Genomic DNA, 18,828 nt, shown 5'->3' with positions numbered 1-18,828 from the left:
CATCTGCTCTTGAGCAGCTTCAGGACTGAAGCCTAAGGAGAACCACTAATTATGATATTGAAATTTGCAGGTCATATAAATACAAACTGATGCACCCAAATATAAAAAATGTATTTTAAAAAATAATTCCCATAAACACCCTTAATGGGATCTTCAGGATGCCTTGCTAAGTATCATTTATTCCCAGCTGAACTGAAAAAAGTTATATTTTTCTCATGCCAACCAACACATGGCTATAGGTCGTCTTCCCAAGCTGGGTGCTCTCCAAATGTTTTGGGCTCCAAAACATCTGGAAGATGCCAGGTTGGGTGGTGGTGGGTGCCACAGCTTATTTTAAGCCCCTTAATCTAATTGGGGTTAAATTGCTCAATTGTCTTCAAGATCTTACGTGTTTGAGGTGGTAAGATCTTCACAACTTCTGCAGGGTTTTGGGGGGGAGGGGGTGTTGTGCAACATATATTTAAGATTACAAAGACCTTTGGGGGGGTGACTTTAATAAAAACAGTGGAGGGAAAGGGATTACAAAGTCAACCCAGTTTATCCCCCATACTGTAGGGTGCAAATTGTAGAGCTAGCCAGTGGATAGGGGTGAGGGAGGAGCCAGGTGTAATCAGGTGTCTTTGCCCAGACTTTGGATACATATGCTATAATGTTATTGCTTTAGCTAAATAAATTGTTTAAACTGTTATTAAGGAAATGATTCCCCCCCAATAAAGTACAGCAGAAAAGTTGTCCAAATATAAACAGTTAACTTATTAAACCTCACAATAATTTCATAATTATCTTTCTATGTATTTCTACCAGTATAACCAAATCAGTCATTTTTGATATAACTAAAAACTACTCTGAAAATTTATTATTCCAAAAATGAAACCTTCCTCTGGTTGTAAATATTAAGATTATACCAGCAAGAATGAATCTTTCTGTAGGAAAAAAAAAGAGAGAGATTTAAATCAAGTCTTACTGGCTAGTGATTTAGATCAAGTCTTACTGACTAGTGATTTAAATCAATTTGATTTAAATCAAATCCACCCTGGGTAGGAGAGCTGGGCAGGGGGGAATCACATCTGGCAACCAATGCACCCCTTTGGTTTCAGATAGTACATGGGTAGACGAGTCTAAAAAGCCTGTGGCATGTTTTGCTGTGAGTTCCTTATAAATTTATATAGAGTTAACACTAAATAAATTACTTCCAGCAAATGAGTCACCATACCCACTAGAGGGCCGTGAAAATTTGTGCCCCAGGCTTTTTAGACTTGTCTACCCATGTACCAAGGGACACGGGTGGCGCTGTGGGTTAAACTACAGAGCCTAGGACTTGCTGATCAGAAGGTTGGCGGTTCGAATCCCCGCAACGGGGTGAGCCCCCGTTGCTGTGTCCCTGCTCCTGCCAACCTAGCAGTTTGAAAGCACGTCAAAGTGCAAGTAGATAAATAGGTACCGCTCCGGCGGGAAGGTAAACGGCGTTTCTGTGCGCTGCTGTGGTTCGCCAGAAGCGGCTTAGTCATGCTGGCCACATGACCCGGAATCTGTACGCTGGCTCCCTCGGCCAATAAAGCGAGATGAGCGCCGCAACCCCAGAGTCGGTCACGACTGGACCTAATGGTCAGGGGTCCCTTTACCTTTACCCATGTACCATTTGAAACCAAAGGGGGGCAATGGTTGCCAGATGTGAAATATATTGGCATTATTTTTGGCTTCCCTGCCCCGCTTATTCTGCAGGAACCCATAATCTTTCTTCACCTTACTACTGACTGTACTGGGCCACACTACAGAACCCTCTGTAAGGAGCTCTGGGTGCCTTCTCTCTCCCCCTCTCTTTCCCAAAGTTTGCATTGTAGCTGCTGCTACTGATTTATTTATTTTTAAACAAGCCCCAGCTTTACGAAGAAGCAGATCATACACTGACAAAATGGCTGGGCTCAACCCTCGCATCTGCACCCCCCCCCAACCTGGTGACATCTGCTTCAGCAGAATCCTCACAGATGGTGATTTAAAATATATTAAGTTTATATGAGGAACTCACAGCAAAACATGCCACAGCATTAAAGATCACATCCCACTCCCCCAAGAGAAAAAGAGTAAAAGCAGTGATATCAATATTTCGCCACAGTAGTTCATGCGTTGACTACTTCAACACTGGATTACTGCGATGCGTTCGATCAGGAAGCTGCAGTTAGTGCCGAATGCTGCAGCGCAATTGTTGACAGGAGTGAGGCCATGTCAGCGTATACCACCTGGGCTCAGAGATCTGCACCTGCTGTACAATTTGCTACCGGGCCACGTTCAAGGCATTACTGTTAGTATTTAAAGTCCTCAACAATTTGGGACAGGTTTACCTACAAGATTGGCTTATCTTATATACATCCACTTGACTGTTTCTATCAGTGAAACTGGCACCATTATAGGTGCCACATAAGACACATTCTGCACCTGTGAGAAATCATTTTTTGTGCGCTTACACTTTGGAACTCCCTGCCTATTGACAGCAGGCAGGTGCCTTTGCTGTGCTCTTTCCTGAGCCTGCTAAAAACATTTTTGTTCAGGCAAGGGCCATCCAGAAACCGAACCTTGATGTATGTTTTAATCTGTTTTGAGCTTAATCGCTGATTTTAGCTTTTGGATGTTCTAAAGAGTTCTTTTAACTGATAGTTTTATTGTTTCGTAAAATGCTTTGAGGTTGGCTTTTCTCTTTTGACGTTCAAGCAGTGTATACATTTCACGAAACAAGCAAGCAAGCCAATATGCCTGTCTCGTATGTGATCATCTTTTTACCACTCAGAAAGGAGAAGGGTGGCAGAGGCCATTGGAGCAGTCCAACTCAATCAGGTCACAGGTAGAGCAGCTAGCAGAAACGATAACCAGCTTGAACGCCCATCGTGTCTTAAGCCTTAGCTGGGCTTTGGAGTCGCCCCCTCCCCGCAAGGAGCTTGCCTCCTCCCTGCGGCAAGTCCAGGGGTGTTTATTGTTCTTCAAATCCAAACAGAAACAGTTACGTTAACTGGGAAAGAAAGGAAGAAAAAACAGCCCCACCCCACCTTTCCCAAAGCCGTGTCACAGCTGAATTGGAGCAATGCTCTGTGTGTCCCCTTGCTAGGAAAAAAAAAAAAAAGAGAAAAGGGTGGGGGGAGCTTCCAATTTTGCTCAGTGCGATGTTCAAAGGTGGGGGGGAGGAACCCACAAAAAATGCGTTCAGCAGCTAACTGGAATTTCCCTAAAATCAAGGAGGGACCTTGAGAGCCCACCTGTTGACAGGCAGGCAGGACAAAGAGAGAAAAGGCTGATTGCAGAGAGAAAAGGTTGATCGCCTAGGGCGAGCAGAGCGGAGACAAACGCTACAAAGGTAGGGATGAGATGGAGGGGCAGGGAGAGGAGAGACCATACGAGGAAGGGGAGGAGAAGCAGATGACATTGGGAAGAGGGTGGGGGGAAGGAGCGGAGTGTCTCTAGAACAAGTTTACAAGGAGCACGGTAAATTCCAGGAGTACAGAAGAAGGCTTGCATCTCCACCACCTTCTTCAGAGGCTTCCTCCCCATCATCACAGACCCTCCTCCATCCAGTAGTTCCTACCTGACATTTGTGAGGTCTCTCTGACGTGTGCACTTGTTTGATGTGCCCGTTCAGATGGTCAGGCCTTAAGAAAGGGGACGAAAAGAGAGATAAGCTGGAGTTAGGTCTGCAGCATCTATTGCAACCAAACACAACAGAGGTTTTCTAGATTGGTGGTTCCCAAACATTTTCGGGCCACCCCCCCTTGGTTCTTTAAAGTCACCCCCAGCACCCCCTAACCTATAAAAACAAAGCCTTTTTCAGAATAGCGGTTCACACAACCCAATAAGGAAGATAATAACAACACAATCAAATTCAGAACAGTAAGAATTAACTGCACATTTCTTCCAAATCCAGTTAAAACTATTTAGTTTGATTCAACAAAATTGCTGAATTTGATCCAGTGATACCAGCTTTTCAAAGTCTGGTGGTCATTTACACTTCCATCGCACGAACAAAATATAGAAACGCAATATAATATCAAACATTGAATTTTTTCCTATACAGGGCTGCCTTCAGATGTCTTCTAAAAGCCAGATACTTGTTTATCTGTTTGACATCAGTTGGGAGGGTGTTCCACATGGTGGACAGTTTGGGAACCACTGATTTAATTGCTCCACAGAAACCAATGGGATTCAAGTTGGACATCAAGAAGGTTGCAAACATAGTAGAGTTATGGAGAGTGAATCTCACACCAAACTCAGTAGGGCGCCCAAATATGCATACGTAGGTAGACAAGATCTCAACATATTTCTCATAGGTCTTTTCCCATGACTAACCCTTGGTGGACAGTGTTTGAAATTTGCCAGGCACATTTTGCACTCAGCTATCAACCACTTGTGACCAAGTGAAGATGCCTGGGCACCTGGATGGCACCTGACATCTCCAGTAGGGCTGGGAGATACCTGGTTTTCAACATCATGATACATCACCAGTTAAACATTGTGATATATCACAATATCTGAAATAAGGCTGGAGCTATGTAGAGGTGAAAATGGTAATGTCCTGGCAACTGCTACTACTTATGGGTCCAAGCCTAAAACCGATAATTTTTTACTTTAACATATTGTTACAACTGTTATGTTATAGAACTACTGTACCAATAATGTTTAAATAGCACATTTTCTCTAAAATTAAATCTGTAGACGTAATTAGTAGCATAGATATCAAAGGTTCCCTAAAAATTTGATTACATTACTAAACAAGAAAATAGCAAAGTCAGTGTCACACTTTTAGATATTCAAATATAATTCATTATGGAGTCTTAGTTGAATGTATACATCCCACAACACCAGTTCATTTGATTGTTTGTTAATTTTCTTTTCAAAACCAGGCCAAAATAGAAAGAACGGAATGGATACATTTTAACAGAACAAATTATAAATTTTTATTGTCAGGAAAATCTGCATTTCTTTTATAAACCAGGCTAAACCAGAAAGGGTGGGTAAAATTTTACAGAACAGAAATTATTAAAGGAAATTTGCATTTTGGCGTTCTCTGCCAATAGAGATGCTCTTTGTATTTGAAGAACGTTGTCAGCTGTGCTGAACACACTTTCAAATGCCACATTTGTTCCTGGGATAGCAAAAAACTTCTTTGCAAGCCCCTTCAACATTGCCTCCCCCCTGCCATCAGAGGGCATTCATCAATATCCACTCTTGGCATAGCCATATAGGAGAAAGTGGGGAGCGTAGAGAGGTAGAGGAAGACACAGAAGAGGTTCAAATGGCAGAGCAGGGTGGGTGTGTGTTTTTCTTTTACTCTGGAGCAACTTGCAAGCCAACAAGCATCTCAAGGCTGTATTTCCCTCCTGCTTGCGACTGGGGAGGGGGAGCCAAAGACTCGCAGAGTTAACATGGGCTGACAGCGTAGGCTGCATTAGTAAGAAACCCGTGGGCTGCTTCTGCCCCAAAAGAAAGGCACACACAACAAACACTGGGTGTTTCCCCCCTTTTATTCTGAAGCAATTTACAAGACACAATCCCGAGAGAGAGAGAGAAAAGCAGGGAAGAACCGGGGCCATAACTGTCAACTTTTCCCTTTTTTGAAGGGAAATTCCCTTATTCCGAATAGGATTCCTCGCAAGAAAAGGGAAAAGTTGACTGCTATGACTGGGGCTCGTTCATGGAGCAAGGAAGGAAGCAACTCAGAAGGGAAAAAGTTGAGAGAGAGCGCAAGCGAAGCACTGCAGGGCAGACTGAGCTAAAGAAACATGGGGCTAAAAAATAGTGTTAAATAAGCCTCTCTGCTTCTTGCAATAGTGCCATAGCTCCAAACGAAGCATCAGTTGGGCACACCAACAGGGAGACACAATCACACACCCCCCAAGCAGTACAGTTTTAAGAAGGGGCTGGCTGCCGCTTACAGAAAACGAAGTGTGAAGTGTTGGCTGGGTTAATAATAATAATAATAATAATAATAAACAACCCAGTGCTTTTTGATGCTGGTTGCTGCTGCTTCACCAAAAAATACCACCAATGGGAGCAGGGAGGGAGACACACGTAGACACTTGCACACCCACAAGCAGTACAGTGGTACCTTGGGTTACAAACACCTCAGGTTACAAACACTTCAGGCTACAGGGTCTGCTAACCCGGAAATAGTACCTCGGGTTAAGCACTTTACCTCAGGATGAGAACAGAAATCGCGCGGCGGTGGCAGCGGGAGGCCCCATTAGCTAAAGTGGTACCTCAGGTTAAGAACGGTCCTCCGGAATGAATTAAGTTCATAACCAGAGGTACCACTGTACACACACACACACACACACAGAGATGGAGGGGAAAATGAAAGAGGGTCAAATGTCAAAGGGAGGTGTCTGACTGTTTTTTTTAAGTTTATGGTTTTATGGGGGGAAAGGGCTCCAGAAGTCTGAACCTGCAGGCTTTCTCTAAGCCAACTACCAGCCTGGCGCCTTTAAGCAAGAGCCTTGAGGGAAGAAGTCCCTGCTTGCCGTTTGGATGGCTGGGGAGACTGGGAGCTAACTGGTTCTCAAAGCTCTGTTTGGTGATATCTGCTGGTCGATGTTTGAATAGTAATTTATAGCTATATCTTGCTGCTGCAGGAGACAGGGAAGAGCTGGCTGAGGTGCGAGTTAGCAAGGGCTGCACACACAGGAAGAAGCATCGGCTTCCTGGTTTTTCCAATATTGTGATTTTTGAACACCACACACACAACAGGTGATAAATTGCGAAGTCGCTTTAAAAAAAAAACGGTTATCGCGATTTGATCTAAAACCCAATATCAGGCGATACGTCAATTTATAACACAGCCCTAATCTCCAGCATCAAGAGCTGCTTGCTGGGAGATCACTGAATCTGGACTGTTTTCACACACTAATACCACATCCTGTAGAATTCTATCTGATATTTTATATGTACTAATGGAACGAATTTCAGGAACCAAAATGCTTTTTCTGTGCAGCCTGAGCAGGAGCAGTCACCACTAAGAAAAAGAGGTCGGAATGGGCCAATATATATGTGGACTGTCTCTGGATCGAATGACTTTTGTTCTTTAAGTTCTCAAAGTTCTTAACCTAGCTCAAGGTTGTCATCTCAGCTAGCCAGATGTTTAACTGAGAAGCAATCACAGTCAAATTGAAAAATAAGACGCCCAACGACAGCAGCAAGAATATTATTGGCAGAAAAATGGAAGCAAGAAGAATTACTGACAAAAGAAGACTGGAGGATGAAATTGATGGACTATGCAGAATTGGATAAACTAACCGGAAGAATTCGAAACCTGCGGGACCAGAGATTCACAGAAGACTGGTGTAAATTTACGGACTATTTGAAAAGTAATTGTGATGGCCAGATTACGTTTGTAGGTTTGCAAGAAGTTTTGTGAGGTAAATTATTTGAATTATTGCAAAAATGTTAAAGAGATGGATTGTAAGTTAAGATAATTAAAGGCAATAGGAATTTAAGAAATGCAGAAGAAATGATAAAAATGGTGGATCATCAGAGGTGCTGATGGAAGTTCAAAAGGATTGTATAAGATGTGAAGCTCTGTGGAATGTATAATAATTGGTATGTTGAAATTAATAAAAATTATATATAGAAAAAAGAAAAAAAGAAAAATAAGACGCCCAAAAATGGCAACTAGACATTCCGTTTTGGAGACTGTAACCTTGCTTTAAGGAGCCATTTGGCACCTACCTTTTATATCTGAGTTTCTAACACTGCTTGGACACAATCCCAAGGCAGAGAGGACCTCAACCTCCATGATACAGCAGCCTTCTCCCTAAAACCTGGGGCCCTACCAATGTTTGGGTCCACAACTCCCACCAGGCCCAGCCTGTATGCAGTTGTAGTCCAAAACATCTGGAAAGCATTAGGTTGGGGGAGGTTGTTCTATAGAACTTTGACACCCACACCCCACTGGTGATAATGTCCGGTCTGTTTTCCTAGCGTCGCCAAAGTAGATCCCAAAACGCTGCTGGTTTTTCCTGGTGGGAAGAAAGCTCTGCATTGTCTGAGGCCAAAAGCTGCTTGGAATGAGATTATCTCCCCCTCTCTGTCTTCTCACAACGGCTTTTCTGTCCTCAGCCAATTACATGCAGCTCAGCAGAATTCACCCTACAGGAAAGCGAGCAGATAGGGCAGATCCCCAGTTAAGCTGCTCAACCTGATGGGAAAGGCAGGTGAGCTGAAGTAGCCCAACTGGAGGGTCTGGTTTGGGCCGGAAATGCGCCCCTGTGATCCAAGGCTCCTCCAGCTCTGCCCCCCCCCAAATCAGCCCCTCATTTTAAGAGCAACTGTGAATGTTGAAACAGACTTTAAAAACCTTCAACGCACACATACCTGGGAGCAAGTCCCACCGAAAGCCGGTTTGCTAACTTATTTCATAGAATTACAGAATTGCGGAGGTGGAAGGGACTCAAAAGGCTTATCTAGACCAAACTCCTGCAATGCAGGAACCACAGCTATTTATTTATTTTTGCTAATTATTATATTACAGTACTTCTAAAAACATTTATAAATTGTTTAATGTTGAAAAATCCCATAAGAGGTATGCAAAAGCACATTAGAAGCAATACTATAAACAATGATAAAACCAGATCATACAACATAAAAACAGCATTATTAAAACAGAAATTTGGGGAGAACGGGCCCAACTTTGCAGGCCAGGGAAAGCTTAGGCAAAAAACACACTATTTCGACGGGGGGGGGGTTTGATGCTTCTGGGCAAGTATGGAAAGAACAGTACAGCAATGAAAAGTCAAGCTTTCCCCTGAATCAATAAATTTTAGTCCATTTATTATACAAGTTTGAGGCTGCCTTCTTATATCCACTTACATGGCAATAAGCACCACTGAACCCAAAGGGATTTTTGCATATGCAAAAATCTTACCCGGCCCCCTTGTTGAGAAGCAAATTCCCCTTATTTTATTTGAGGTTCCTGCCAAGGGAATCTGCAGAACTGAAGCCTTCCTTGTAATCTGCTAAGAATTGCCCTTTTGCAATGCCTTGCCTATTTTTCTTTTCTTTTTTAGGGGGGGCGCGCTAATAGACCTCCTTCCCAAAGCCTCTCTCTCAAATGGCAGGGAATCAATTTTGGGGGGAGTGGGGAAAGAAAGGCAACACCTCTTCTAAAATGGTGTATAACAGTAATTAAAACAGAGGGGGAACTTTATGAACCATCAGAAAAGTCTTTAAGTGGTTGTTTATAATTCCTGCAAACGCACTTCTCTTTTTCAGAAAGGGACCTGTAGGATGTAATGTGCCTTTCTTCTGTATATTTTCAACTAACTAAGGGGGAAAAACAAACATGTTGATGTTTGAAATCAACAGGTAGCACTTTGCACAACAAAGAGAAGTATGCTTCTCTGCTAAACATCTGCATATCAAGGTGCTGTAAAAAGGCACACCTACAGAAGGCAATCTAAAAAGCTGAAAATCCTCCTTTCTTAAATTACCATAATCTTGAGCAGTCAACATTTCTGAAAAGCAGGAGTGTGGTGCTTTTTTAGAAAGACATAAATTGTCCATAATGCAGTTGCTGTCAAATTTCTGTTACTAAATTTCCTCACAAACGAAGAGGAAATTAAGTTTTATTTGCCTCCAGCCTAAAAGTATTACGTACATGCTTTCACAAATAAGTTTCAAACATAAACAATCCCAGAAAAATCTTACCTCTAAATAAAGATAGGTGTTTAGAAAGACTTTAAATACCCTGGTTTTAAATGTACCTTGCTTTGTACAAGTATTATTATCATTTTCAGGAATATAACACCCCAATCCTAACCATATTTACTCAAAAGTATCTTCCATTTGTATCAAATAAATTTACTTCCAGCCTGTGGGTATGATCCCAAGAACCTCTGGTTAATAATAATAATAATAATAATAATAATAATAATAATGCCTTTATTGTCAATGTACAACCTGTGTACAATGTTAATCAGTTCTCCTGAACTCACTGAGATTTGTTTCACAGAAAGTGCATTTAGGGCTGGAGTTCCACTCACTCCTATGTTTACTTGGTCACCAGGAAACTTCACTGGGTTCAATGGAAGAAAGCAGGTTGAGAGTTGCAGCCCGAATCAGTGTGCACACCTGGTTGATTCAGCAAAACGCCTGTCAACATTTTGTGCCCCAAGTGGTTAAGGCATAGATCAATCTTTACTTTTAAATCCACCCAACGGAAAATGCTCCTTGAGTTAGAGCAAGGTGCTAATAATGTCAAGGTTTCAGGTTTGATCCCTGTGCAGTGGTGTTTTTTTTTTTGTAAAAAAAGTGCCACACTTTTTAACAATAAAAAAGAGGTGCTGATACTGCGTACCACTGAATACCCCCTGGGGGAAAAGCACGGACTGTATGGGACAACTACATATTCCTGTACTGCAGGGGTTGGACTAGATCAGGGGTCTGCAACCCGCGGCTCCGGAGCCGCATGTGGCTCTTTTACACCTTTGCCGCGGCTCCGGTGCGGATACTAGCGAGGGGAAGAGGCGCATTGTGCGCCCCGACACTCCCTACTGTACTGGCTGTGACATCACATGGGGGCGGTGCGTGCGTTAGTCACGCACCGTCCCGACGTCACCTTCCCGCCTGCTGTCAGATCGCGGCTCCGGAGATATATTTGTTTTAAATGTCGCAATGGTTTTGCGGCTCCCAGGTTTTTTTCCCTTCGGAAATGGGTCCAAGTGGCTCTTTTTGTCTTAAAGGTTGCAGACCCCTGGACTAGATCTTCAGGGTCACTTCCAACTCTACAATTCTGTGATTCTATTACTTCTGTACGCCTCTGAATGCCACTTGCTGTGAATCACAAATGGGATAGTGGCTTCCCAGAAGGATATGGCTGGCCACTATGAGAACAGGACAACCCTGGTGGGTTCTTTTTATGTTAGGTTTTAGTCTTGTTCTTATTTCCTGTTCGGTGTTTTTAACTTTTTAATTATCTTAAATGCAGATCGCCTTGAGGTGATGGTTTAGAAGGCGATTAATAAATCAAATATAATAATAGTAATCTCCGAACCTTAAAGATCATAAAAAAGTTATGGGTTTTGATTTTTTTTAAGTGTCAGTCCAGTTTCAGCTTGCTTACACAAGAAGTTATCTTAAGCAAAATGCTGCCATTGACAAGTCACTGTCTGATGTTCTCTTAATTAAACAACAGTTCAGGTCCATTTGCAGAAGTGGTTATTGAACTATAGCCAGAAACAAAACAGGTACCTCTCCAGATGTTTTGGTCTACAGCTCCCATCAGCCCCAGGCACCACAGCCAGATGCTGGGGTTGATGGCAGCGTGTTTACACTGGCTGGGGCTGATGTAAGCCGTAGCCCAGAAATATCTACAATGCACCAGGCTGATGAAGTTTGCCTTGGTCAGTGGTCTCTTTAGGGAGTGCAAACGAAGCAGGATCTTATGCAAAACCAGAGAAATATTGAAGTAGGTGCAACTCCTGGGCTATTTTGTGATGTCCCTACCCAAAAGGGGAAATTAAGAGTGGAGTCATCATATTTGTCTAAGTAAAAATTGATTCTCCCCATGCATTCTCCATCACCACAATAGCGATTTTTGTGAAGGATTCCACCAGTCTTTAGGTTGACACCCCCCTCTTACCTAGAGAAACCTTTTCCGCAGCTCTGGCAAATGTAAGGCTTCCCCACCGACCCATCGTGGGACCGGACATGATAGGACATCCGGTCCTTTCTCTTGAACCGCAGCCCGCACACAGGGCACGAGTAGGGCTTCTCGCCAGAATGTGACAGCTTGTGCCGATTCAGGTGGTAAACGTCCCGGAAGATCTTCCCGCAGATCTCGCAAGCCACCTGCTTCCTTGTCCGGCTCCGCTTGCGGGGGGCGGCCGTGTCATCCAGCCCGGGGATCCCATTCTCGCCCAGCCTGGGGGGTGGGAGATCGATGTAGCCCAGCTGCAAGCTGGTGACGCCATGCTGGGCTTCATGCTGGCGGAGGCGGTTGGCATCTGTGAAGACTTTCCCGCACAGGCCACAGGGCAGGATGCCAGCGTCCCTCAGACCCCCCGGGGCACTGAACATCATGGAGTCCAGCAGGTTGGCCTTGCGGGGACGCCCCCGACCCCGCTTGCTGCTCAGAGAGGGGGCGCCAGTGCCAACGTTTTGGAAGGGCGAAGCCAGGAGGGGTGGCGAGAGAGGCCCGGCCACCATGGGAAGACGGTCCACCCCCTGCAAGACGGGCAAGGAAGACTGGGCAGCGGCGGAGAGGGCGGCCCGAGTGGCTTCATCCTCGGGCATGCCGGCGATTCCATTGCCATTGGGGGCCAACCCAGTGCCGTTGGTCATGTCAAGGGGGAAGCCCAGGTCAGTGGTGCCCGCGCCAGGACGGAAGAGCATGATGTCTGGGCGGGTGGCTGGAGGAACCAGAATCTGGACATTGGACTGCTTGATGACCTCCTGGCAGATATCGATGACAGAGCGCATGAGAAGGAACTTGGCGGCTGTCATGAGCTCTGGGAAGCTCTCTAGGCGCACCACAATCCGTGAGGTGTAGGCAAAGTCCAGGATGTCTCCGAACACCTTGGAGCTGATGGTGTGCATCTCTAGCTCCCGGCCCACCCCGCCGGGGCCGCCCCCGCCCCCGGGGCCGCCCCCTCCAGCCCCGGTCGCCTCAGCTGCGCCCCCGTCCGGCGCCCCGGCGGCTCCTGTACCTCCGGCGCCCTCAACGCCTCCACTCAGTCCCTGCGCGCTGAAGACCGACTCGAAGTACTCGCTGCAGGCAGCCAGGACGGCGCGGTGCGCGGGGAAGCTCTCGTCGCCGACGCGGAGAAGCACGTCGCAGAAGCGCCCGCCGTTCTTGCGCTGCTGGTTCAGGTTGTGCAGAAGGTCGGCGCTGTGCCGGCTCACCTGGTACGTGTAGCAGCCCGGTGGGGACGGTCCGCACGCGTTGGCACTGGCGGCGGCTGCAGCGGCGGCGGCGGCTGCAGCGGCCGCCTCGTTCACCCGCTCCATCGGGGCTGCTGCTGCTGGAGGCTCGCCTTACCTTCCTGCGCCTGCAGCAGCAGGAACGGCCGGCAGGGGGCGCGCGTCCTCTCGTTCCTCGGCTGCTGCGTTCACGCGCTCCCGTCGAGGGGGCTGGTGCGCGCGCCCGTCAAGCGGGGGAGGAGGAGGGAGAGGATGGGCGGAATGCAAAAAGAAAAGGGAGGGAGGGGGGGAACCAGAATGGCGCACGCGCTCCGCCTCGCGCCTTCCAGAAAATCCCCGGGCCCCGACGGCGCCGTGTGTGCGCGAGCGCGCCCAGGAACCGGAGGAGGAAGAGATGGAGATGAAGGCGGCCCCGTGCGGGGGTTGTTGCAATGCAAATCCCAAATACAATTGCAAGATTGGAAGAGAAAGCGAAGGCAGGAAGAACAAAAGGCCGACGGCGGGGGGGAGAGAGAGAGAGCGCCCAGAGGCCGCAGGAGCAGAAACAGCCGCGGCGGGCGGGCAGGCAGGCAGGCAGCCCCTTTTCGCCTCTCCCCCCGGGCGAGTTCCTTCGCGGCCGCCACGAGGCGCTGCAGCGGGAGCGGGACCGCCGAGGAAGCTGCTGTCGATGCTGCCGGTGGTGCTGGACGACGAGGAAGCGGCGTCGGTGGTGGCTCCGGCTGTCTTTTTCTCTTGGCCGCCGTCGGTGGGAAGTTTTCGGGGGCTGCCGGCACGCTCCGTCCGCCCGCCCGTCCCCCTCCCTCGGTGTGTGTGTGTGTGTTTGGAGCGGAGGAAAGATGGCAGCGGCTGTACTTCCTCTTGCACTTTCACCCCTGGGGGGGGAGGGAAAGAAGGAGGGGGGGCCGGCAGTCCCGAGGTCCCCCCCGCGCTGCAAAAAGGGAAAAAAACGCGCTCCGGCAGGGGGCTGCTGAGCCGGCCGGGGCCTCGGATTGTGGGGCGCGCTGCAAACTTTGCTGGTTCTTCTTCGGCGCTGGCGGCCCCCCTCCCGATGTAGAAAGGGACCCCCCCCGCGCCCGCTCGCCTTTTCTCTCCCTCCCTCGCTGCAGCCACTGAAGCTCTTCCCCCCTCCCTCGCTTCCTGCCCCCCTCCCTCCCCGCATCCGCCAATGCAAGAGCAGCCAGAGGCAGCAGGCCGGCCCCCCACCCCACGCCACCACCCAACCCCCCCTTCCTGGCCGCGGGGGCTGGGGGCTGCTGCTGCAATTGCAGCCGACCTCCCCCCTCCCCAGCACTGATCCGCCAATGCCGAGCCAGCAGCGGCAAGGGCCCCCGCCCCAGGCTGAGCGAGGACGGGCTTGCCTGGATGAGAGTTGAACCACCCCCCGCCCCCCGCCCGGTCTAATGGATCTAGGCTGGAACAACTGGGTGGGGGGCGGCTTGCAGCCTGAACTCTCCTCCCCCAGTTGCTCAATGCAGATGGTGCAATTCAACCCCGCCTTCTCTAATTCCTGTTAAAGCCCCCACACCCAGCCACCCCTCCTTGTCTCTTTCTCTGATGAAGGTGATCCCTGGAGGGCCGCCTCGGAGCCGCGGCTGGCCTGGGCGAGGGGTGGGGGGCGCGCGGGGCGCTCCCCGGAGGCGCGGGGCTTTAACCCCCGACGGACCCAGCCGCTGGTTCCCCTTCCCCACTACTGCTTCCCACCTATCGGTGCACCGCGGGGCTGGGGAGGGAGGACTTGGGTGCCCATTTGGGCCCTCCTCGGGGGTCGTAGCGCACCTGGAGCGCTTGATGGGCCTCGGCGGGGCGCGCCCAGGCCGCTTCCTCGGCGGCCGCAGAGAACACTGCTGGGCCGACAACCCCATCGCCCGACGGCGCAGCCTGAAGCTGCTTGATGATTTCCCTCCACTTGCAATTCCTATCCGGCTCTTTTTAACGTTTTATAGAAAATAATTACGGTATCACAAATTACTTTCCCACTGAAATTGTCTAAATGTTTAGCCTGGCTGGAGAGGGGAGTAGGCAACTGAGTCTTACCAGTTTCCAGATCCAAGCCTGCTTCCATCACTGCAAAATTATAAATGGAAAAAGCCTTCAGTGAATCCTTTTGATCCCACAATGGGCATTCCTTAATTCAGGCACGGGGTTTTCTCACTCTGTCCTTTGTGTGTGTTTTCTCCCATTCAGGCAGGTGCCTAAACACATGCAAAACTTTCCCTTTAGCCAGAAAAAAGAAATGCCACTGTGGGAATTGACATGCAAATGAGCAGCAAACCTGCCAACCCCCACAGAGTATCCTAACATGTCCTTGAGGGCCCCATAAAATACCTTTAGCCATCCATGTCCCCAGGTCTCTGGAGTCGCTCCTCCAATCACCCTGTTTGCACCCAAGCTGGCAGGAGCAACAATCATGTAGATTTGTCAAGTCTCGCTTTTTATTCCAGTAATTCTTAACGGCACAAAGCCCACATCAAACCTGTGGCACTAGGCGGCAATGTCCTTTAAATCTACTTTTCTCTTTGCCGGAAGCAATTACTGTCACAGAAATAAAAATTTACTCAGATATAGCAAAAGCGTTATTCATATTTAAACAGGTGGTATTTCATGTGGTTCTTGGAGCAAAATAGAAGGGAGAAATTGACACAGCTCCTCTAAATAGAATTCATTTCTCTCTCTTCAAAGGCCCTCCCCTGTTTTAACACTTTGGGGTTTTGTTTTGTTTTTGTTTTTTTTTTGCTTCCTCTCAGCTATTCCCCATCTTTCCTTTTCAAGAGTGATGATGCTTCCTTTAAACATCTGTTGCCATGGTACCTTTATATTCCCAACATTCCTCCTTCTACGTTATTAACAGAGGAGTCAGCCCTTCAAATCCTGCCAGCGTATAGGAGTATTACCTAACAGCTAGGTAGAATATGACCCAGTTTACTCAGAGTAGACCCAGTGAAATTAATCTTAAGTTTCAGCAGGGCTGCTCTTGAGTATGACAGGCTTTGGATGCAACTCAGTTGTTTTAAGAGTGATTTTGTCCCCCCCCCAAAAAAAAACCCCCAACAACCCTACTTAATTTTTATTTATTTCAATGGGCCAAACAATGCAGCGATCCTGCTAAAACTAGCAGGCCAGGTATCTCAGAGATCATCCATTCCAACCTCCCTGCTATAGCATCCCTGACAGGTTGACATCCAGTTTCTGCTTACAAACCTCTTAACCTTGGAGAAGACACCTTCTTCCAAGGCAGCTAATTTCACTGCTAAACAGCTTGCACTGTCAGGTTGGTCTTGCAAATGTTTAGTCAATATCTAGGGGGTTGGCCTCTGGAGTGAGAGAAAACAAATATGGCAGCCTTTCAAAGATTTGTCTCCCTCCTAAGCTCAGCATAGGCTATCAGTGGCTGGTGCCCATTGGGACTGCTGGGCAGAATACAGGAATCCAAAGAGCCAAGGTGGCACCAGAGTCAATCAGTTTCATCCCCATCTTACCTGCTGAGATTTGCAAAACTCATTGGGAAGCAGGCAGTGCAAACCACTGGACTGTTTTTATAAGTAGGTGGAGCATGGCTCATGGTGCAGACTGAGGATGGTGGGGCAGTGCCCCATTTGTAGCCTCCACTGGCATAACCCTTTCTCACATGACCTGTTGGACCCAGCTCCATTTTTCTCTCCCATCCCATCCCTCGATTTGTTCCAGTTTGTCAACATCTTGAAGAAGCATCTCCACCCCCATCGTTCTGCCTGGACACTGAGATCCAGCTCCAAGGGCCTTCTGGGGGTTCCCTCACTGTGAGAAGTGAATTTACAGGGAACCAGGCACAGGGCCTTCTCGGTAGTGGCGCCCGCCCTGTGGAACAGCCTCCCATTAGTTGTCAAGGTAATAAACAACTACAGGCGGCAACCATTTTAGGTGCGTCCAACTGATGCACTACCACTGACACATGGGGCGGAGCGGGCTTCTGTGCACTCTGCCGACACAGGGGTCAGAAATTGAACCCCTGCGCAAAACGTTTGCTTTCTGTATACAACACTTAGAAGACATCTGAAGGCAACTCTGTACAGGGAAGTTTTTAATGCTTGATGTATCACTGTGTTTTTATTTTGCACCCCAGAACACAGTTTATAATATGGGGCTAGAATATCTTCCTTGGGTGAGGGGGCTTGCCTGGGGCAGCACTTTGAGACCGCTGAGGTTGTGGAAGGGCCTTTTGCCAGGCAGGGGTAGCAAGGACCTCGGTCAATTAAAAACTGAATGTCCCACATCCAGGGCTGTAGCTAAGGGGTGGTGAGGTAGGCCCCCGCTAGGGGTGCAGGCTGGGGGACGACGCAAAATTGGCAAAAAAATGTCCATAAATATGTCTATACAGTGGTGCCCCGCAAGACGAATGCCTCGCAAAACGAAAAACTCGCTAGACAAAAGGTTTTTTCGGTTTTTGCGTTGCTTCGCTAGACGAATTTTCCTATGGGCTTGCTTCGCAAGACGAAAACGTCTTGCGAGTTTGTTCGCTTTTTTCTTAAAGCCGCTTGAAGAGGCGCAGTTGCGACGGACCGTGCTTCGCAAGACGAAAAACATCGCAAGACGAAAAGAGTCGAGGAACGAATTAATTTCGTCTTGCGAGGCACCACTGTAAATACAAATATCGATCATTGCCTCATAAGAAAAGGTTTTAAATAGAGGGTGAATTGAATGGGTGGGGTGGAGTTGGAGGAGAGGCAGCTAATTTTTCCGTGGCTAGGGGGCACAATCTGGACAGTTCTGCCAGGCCCAAGATCACCTAGCTACGGCTCTAGCCATATCCACACAACACCTGTTAGCTCAGTCTCTGCACTAATGAGACAGTGGCAGGAAGATGTAAATTCAAACCCACCATAAGGAACAAATTTTTCTGCAAATAAGGAACGGGAAATTAGTAACCCGAGTTCAGCGCTGAGCTAGATGGACCAATGGTCTGACCCACAAAGCATTGTCCATTTTGAGTGGTTTGAGAGAGATCAGGGATCGGTAGCCCCCTGCTTCTTGCCTTCATGGCTCATGGTCAACACCTCACCCTTGGGTGGGGGGGCTCAGTAACTTAAAGGGTAAAGGGACCCCTGACCATTAGGTCCAGTCGTGACAGACTCTCGGGTTGCGGCACTCATCTCGCTTTATTGGCCGAGGGAGCCAGTGTACAGCTTCTGGGTCATGTGGCCAGCGTGACTAAGCCACTTCTGGCAAACCAGAGCAGCGCACAGAAACTCCGTTTACCTTCCTGCCGGAGTGGTACCTATTTATCTACTTGCACTTTGACGTGCTTTCGAACTGCTAGGTTGGCAGGAGCTGGGACCAAACAACGGGAGCTCACCCTGTTGCGGGAATTTGAACCGCCGACCTTCTGATCGGCAGGTCCTAGGCTCTGTGGTTTAACCTGCAGCGCCACCCATGTCCCTTCTCAGTAACTTAGCAAATGACTATTGATAATGATAGCCCCTGATGCTACAGTCCCTGTTTGACTTGGATTTGGGCGTATGAAATGGATTAGGGTACAGTTTGGAACATACAACCTAGGGATAGAGATTACCGGAGAGAGAGAAAATCTGAAAGTACTACAATGCATTAGCAATAAATATTCTAAAACTCCCAGCTTTTCAGTACTAGCTCCAGCTAAAAGAACTCACCCCCAAGGAATTGGCACACATCTGCTTCGCTTTAGGACAGATATACTCCTTCTACACTGTTCATGAACTTCCTATTAGTGTGAGTCCTGCTGGTAGAATTGTCACACTTTGAGCTTTTGCGAATAGGTTGGGATTCTAGCTTTAGATCGAGGTGTGTATGTAGCGTAGGATTTACTGCCTGCTTAAAATTGTAATTTTACTTTCTGAAACGGTATTTACATATTCTGTCATGTTCAATTCATATAATAAACCAAGCTTTATTTGTTAATGTGTCAAGAATCTTAATGTAAAG

General features: G+C 47.7%; 1 protein-coding gene and 1 long non-coding RNA gene across 8 annotated transcripts in view; one reads left to right on the top strand and one right to left on the bottom strand.

Annotated features, from left to right (window-relative positions):
- The window catches only part of PATZ1 (POZ/BTB and AT hook containing zinc finger 1), a gene marked incomplete at its 5' end in the record, with an annotated part of 30,877 nt that extends 17,896 nt beyond the window's left edge, over positions 1-12,981 (bottom strand). For all 7 annotated transcript variants that reach the window (XM_081174841.1, XM_081174843.1, XM_081174845.1 and 4 more), the window contains 2 exons: positions 3,572-3,635; positions 11,615-12,981. In XM_081174841.1, the coding sequence (XP_081030967.1) occupies positions 3,572-3,635; positions 11,615-12,981 (1,431 nt within the window). The remainder of the gene's footprint in view (positions 1-3,571; positions 3,636-11,614) is intronic.
- Positions 12,982-17,512: 4,531 nt separating this feature from the next.
- On the top strand, positions 17,513-18,800 carry LOC308576116. The gene is made up of 2 exons (XR_014003102.1): positions 17,513-17,948; positions 18,315-18,800. It is a non-coding gene; the product is annotated as an uncharacterized lncRNA (long non-coding RNA).
- The last annotated feature ends 28 nt before the right edge of the window (positions 18,801-18,828 follow it).

The sequence above is a fragment of the Podarcis bocagei genome (assembly GCF_964188305.1).
Source record: "Podarcis bocagei genome assembly, chromosome: 16".
Taxonomy (NCBI): Eukaryota; Metazoa; Chordata; class Lepidosauria; order Squamata; family Lacertidae; genus Podarcis; species Podarcis bocagei.
This window is presented reverse-complemented; position numbering and strand designations above follow the sequence as displayed.